This window comes from Nicotiana attenuata, chromosome 6 (genome assembly GCF_001879085.1).
Source record: "Nicotiana attenuata strain UT chromosome 6, NIATTr2, whole genome shotgun sequence".
NCBI lineage: Eukaryota > Viridiplantae > Streptophyta > Magnoliopsida > Solanales > Solanaceae > Nicotiana > Nicotiana attenuata.
In genome coordinates, this window is record NC_031994.1 from 82,002,719 (window position 1) to 82,007,998 (window position 5,280).

A 5,280-nucleotide genomic window follows, 5' to 3' on the forward strand; every position below is an offset into this window, starting at 1 on the left:
GCCATAAACACGGGCGCCGAGGCCACCCGAGATGTTCCACTGTCATCAGCTTCAACAGCCACCCCCTTCCCCAGCTCTAGTCTTCTCCTTTTCCTTTCCGGCGGCTCCTCACCATGAGGAGATTCGTCGGCGGGTTGTGGAGCCGGTGTCAACAAAGTCGGCTCCTCTATGGCCACAGCCGCGGACGTAGCTCCCGGACAGGGTATAAGAGAATGACCCTCGCGAACAGACTCGCATAGAATATCTTGAGCGTCCGCGGTGGTAATAGGGCGCACGAAAGCAGGGGCTGTCACCTTCTTCCTAGAAGCTCCTCGACCTATTACCACAAAATCGCGGTTAGGCAAGGTCTTCTAACCAACAAAGCAAAATCGGAAGTTTACCTGTAGAAACTTGAGGGCCATAGTGTTGCATGTGTCACACCTCCTTTTTCGCTACACCCGTAAGGGTATAAAGGAGTTTTTCCACTTAAAGGACAATCGGAACGGGATTTATTATTAAAATTCAGAGTCGCCACTTGGGAGATTAATGGTGTCCCAAGTCACCGGTTGAATCCCGAACCGAGGAAATTATGACTCTGTTAACAGTCCGCGAACCAGAAATCTGAGTAAGGAATTCTGTTAACCCGGGAGAAGGTGTTAGGCATTCCCGGGTACCGTGGTTATAGCACGGTCGCTCAACTGTTATATTTGGATTTATCTGATTTCAAAACATGTTTTAGCTTATGTGCTTTTTAACTGTAAACCGCTTTCATTATTATTTTAACGAGAATTGCAACGTCGTGAAAACGTGTCTCGAACCACGTCACATAAATGCACCCGTGGTTGTCGACACATTTCGACTTCGTTGAGATTTGGATTTGGGTCACATAAATGTGCACCCGAGTTTAGGAAGGCAATGTTAGGACTGAGCTCGAATCCCCCCATTATATAAAGGGGATCCGAACCTTGTAATAGGCAGACAACTTGTAATAGAAAAACTGATTCTCTCCCTAATTTTGATCTCGATATCACTCTCTCCTTCTCTCTCTCTATCTCTTTCCTTTATTGCTATTATTGTTCCGATTATTGAAACGATCCTGGGGATTATTATCTTCAACTACAATTTACCCATTCACCTCTTTGATTGATTTGCTTAAAAAAAGGTTTAACATCTTTTGAGTCAAACAAGTTCTATTCATCGACTTATTATTGTTTCAGGCGGATGTAGAAATCTCCTTCTCAATCCCAATCGCAACGCTTGAGCAAGCAGAGGTGCTGGACTCAAGTTGGAGTAATTCACAAGAGCTATGCCGCCAAAAAGCTTCATCAGCAAACAGTACTGGTGTAGGACCTTTTGGATTGCTAGTATTGGCCTCAAATAACATTGAAGAATATACTGCAGTGTTCTTTAGAATTTTCAAAAAGAATGACAAGTTTGTTGTGCTAATGGGCTGTGATCAGAGAAGGTATCTCCTCAACTCCTCCTTTAATTTTCTCCCTTTTAGGATAGGGTACATAATCTGCTGCATGCAAAAATCACTAGTCTTTAGGCTTATTTGCAGCTGGTGGTGGCAAAATAGATTAAAAAAAAAATAGTTATCCACTCGTATTACTCACTATAAAAATGGGTTGGATAATGAACTTTTTAAAAACGGGTCAAATATGGATAAGAACCATATTATCCACTTAGAAAATGGATAACCAATGGATAACTAATGAGTTTAACTTTTACATTGTAAAGACTCAAATTGGGGGTTCCTCAAGTTTGAGAGACTAGAAATTCTCCCAAAAATGATTATATTCAAGAAGTCATGGATAATATGGATATTCACATGATCCGCCAGTTTTCAATCCGTATCATATTTGGGTTGGGTCGGATAATTTATCTGTTTTGACCCGCTCATATCTAACCCGGCCCGTTTGCCACCCCTATTTGCAACGTATAAACGCTTTGTTGGGTTTTTAAGCATTAATATGGCTTAAAAGAGGGTGAATGGGAAATGATGGAAAATAAAAATTTTAAGTTCTTGTCCCATATTGGAAGAGGAAGAGGTTTTTGATGGGTATATAAGCAATTGCTCTTCTTCTAGCTCTTAAAGAGTAGAGAAGAAGGCAAGCCTCGCGCCGTCGTCGCTCGCTCGGCTTCGGATTCGGTCAAATGATTGATAGATTAATTTTTGGACCAAATTTATTTGTTAATAGTAAATATTAACAGAAATGATATTAAGTATCCGTTTTAATAACAGAATATTAATATTAATATTAATATTAAATCCAACGGAATATTAAATGTTTTTCCGTTATCCGTTTTCAATTTTTCGGTTGTGTAACTGAAAATTGCATAAATTAGCCATTTATGTTATGGCATTTATGCTATGACCGTTTTGCATAAAGAACCATTCTGAAGAGTTGCACCTCTTCAGTTTTCAGCCCAACATTGGTTAAATACAAGTCCATTCTCTCAGATTTTCCATACGATTTTCTGAGTTCTCCTCCTTTCTTCTGCATACTTTTAACTTCAAAGAAAGCAACAGTAAGTGTGATTTGCTATCGAACTTTGTGTTCGCTGAAACACTGGGGTTTGAAGTACCACTACACCAGTGTGTAATTCGTTCTATCCTGGGAGAAAATAATCCATAACCTTGAGTACTAGGAGGGGATTAAATTCCTTAAGGAAATACTGTGAATTCAGTGAGCTCGGATTAACTTTTGTTTGGTTTACATTTTCTATTTATATATTATTCTATCTTTTTCAGAAATAGTTTACAAATACAGTTTATTAACATGCTTTTGAAAATTTAGCTTCCAAATAAACTTTCCTAGTTTCACTAGTCAATACTACTTGATGGAATATGACAAGTTTGGAAGTGTTTGTCTACATTTAACTTACATAGTCGCCCACCTGACTTTCATTATGAATTTATCAAATGCAGGTCGGCTGAGGGTCTTGAGTACGACACAAGCAAATATGGAGCCTTTTTGGATGTTGATCCTGTTACGGAAAACTTGTCATTGAGGACTTTGGTAAGTTTACTATCAAAATACAAATCTCCTAAATTTTTAATAATGCAAAACACATGTAACATATTCAAAGCTCGAAATAGCTAGACTAATTATATGCTTTTTTTTTATTTAACAGATTGATCATTCCATAGTAGAAAGCTTTGGTGGAGGGGGAAAAGCTTGCATTACAACCAGAGCTTATCCTACTTTGGCCATCAACGATAATGCCCATATATTTGTTTTCAACAATGGATCCAAAGATGTTGAAATCTCCAGTTTGAGTGCTTGGAGTCTAAACCAAGCTCAGATCAACGAAATCGCCATTTTATTTTAAGATTAAGTCAGCTTTTGAGAATAGGTATATATAAATTTTGCATGAGTTTTCTTATATCTCATGAACCTGGTCGCTGAACAGATGCGTTGTACGTGTTAATTTGTGTCAATTATAATAAAATTTGTATCTCATAAATAATAAACTTTTATCTGCATATATAATATCTGTATTAGAGTAATAAAGTAGAAATCAGAGTACCAAGGTTACTACTAGTCGTTTGAACAAAGAAGATCTAAATAAAAGTGATGCTATTTTACTGGCCAACTGCTTGAATTAGAGATTATTGGATATCATGTAAACGCAAATTAAGATTGTTTACCTCGAAAATACGAGTAACAATTAAATTTGATTTATGGTTTTAAAGATATGTGATATAATTCAATGCCAATTAATAATCAAGAAATATAGAGTGTAGATGAAAGAGATGGATGAATCAAAGCAGTGTTACTTAAGCAATTGACCTCGAACTCAGTGACCTCGAGATGGACCAAGAATAATAAAGTAAAAGGACAGCTCTGATGAACAATAAGCGAGAAAAGTAGGATAGTATATTCTTTGCCAATGATTAGATGATGTTAAAAATGATTGAGGTGAGTCCGACACCTAAATGGCAAGTTTTTGGACTCAAAACACGTTTCTACAGTTTTGAAAAAAAAAAGTTACTTTTCTACCTAAAACGCGGTATTATACTGCATTTTACTTTAACGGAATTTTAGCCGTTAAAATAAAACACAGTATAATACTGCGTTTTACATCATGTGTGCTTAGTCCCAAAGAAACGGAAATATTTTGCCGTGGGAAACGTGCATCTTGTATTGTGGGAAAACGCAGCATTTTCCATCCCAAAGAAATGAGATCTGGGGAAGCACACATCCCACAGAATACTTCTTCCTTCTTTAGTTGTCTGTGTGATATAATTCTTGGGTGATTTCAGTGGTAATGTTCTTTCTGTAAATTGTTAAAATATACTGCAAAGTATAGGGTCCTGTTATCATTCAACTTTGAAAATTGACAGGAGATTATTATAACTAAAAAGTTTTGGCATAAATGTGGCGTAGTGCATTACTACTGTTTGTTTAGTCACAAATTGTTTTGTGGTTTATATTACTTTTTTGTACTTTCTAAGTATGTAATAAGTACTATTATTTTTGAAGACAAACTCATGCTAAATTCGCATATAAAAATTAATATTTTCAGAAATGATAAAAATATAATTTCTCACGATCTTTAAATAAGAAAGATAGAAATATGTATCACTAGGCAACTACTACAAATCTTTTCAAGTCGGATTCGAACATGCAACCAATTAGTTTATAACCTACTCTAGTATTCTTGTATAACTGAGGTATTCCGGATTCATCATTATTTTTCTGAAATAAAATGATACTACTACTATTTATTTGGGTTTTATCACTGATAATATGCAGCTCTAAGAGCCCGTTTGGCCGTGAAATGTTTTTTACTTTTTCTCGAAAAATTTTCACTTTTTTTTCGAAATCAGTATTTGGCCATAAAATTTTTAAATTTTCACTTGAAGATGAATCTTGAAATTTTTCGAAAATTTGAAAAACTACAAAAAACCGTTTTTCAAAATTTTCACTCAAATCACTCACAAAAATTCAAAAAACAACCCAAAATTGTATTCATATCTAAACACAACTCTGATTTTCAAATACCATTTTCACTTGACAAAAAATTTCACTTTTTTTCGAATTACTATTCTTATGTCCAAACGCCCTATTCTTTTCTTCATCATTCCAAGTTTCCAAACAGCTATCTTTTCCCCCAATATAACTATTTAATAATTAAGAAATAACAATTGGAACAGTAATATCAGTAGTTTGAATCGCCACGTCAGTCTGCTATTTAAGCATATGAAAATTTCTCCAAAATGGAACACATAAATAAAAGAAAAACTAAAATTTGGAATGTAAAAGAAATATGTGAAAGAATTACTCTAAAATA

General features: G+C 35.4%; 1 protein-coding gene across 1 annotated transcript; it reads left to right on the top strand.

Annotated features, from left to right (window-relative positions):
* LOC109228030 (beta-fructofuranosidase, insoluble isoenzyme CWINV3-like) lies at window positions 169-3,478 on the top strand. The gene is made up of 4 exons (XM_019393213.1): window positions 169-202; window positions 1,159-1,444; window positions 2,912-3,002; window positions 3,118-3,478. Exons 1-4 carry the CDS (start codon window positions 169-171, stop codon window positions 3,313-3,315), a joined length of 609 nt encoding a protein of 202 aa, XP_019248758.1. The 3' UTR covers window positions 3,316-3,478.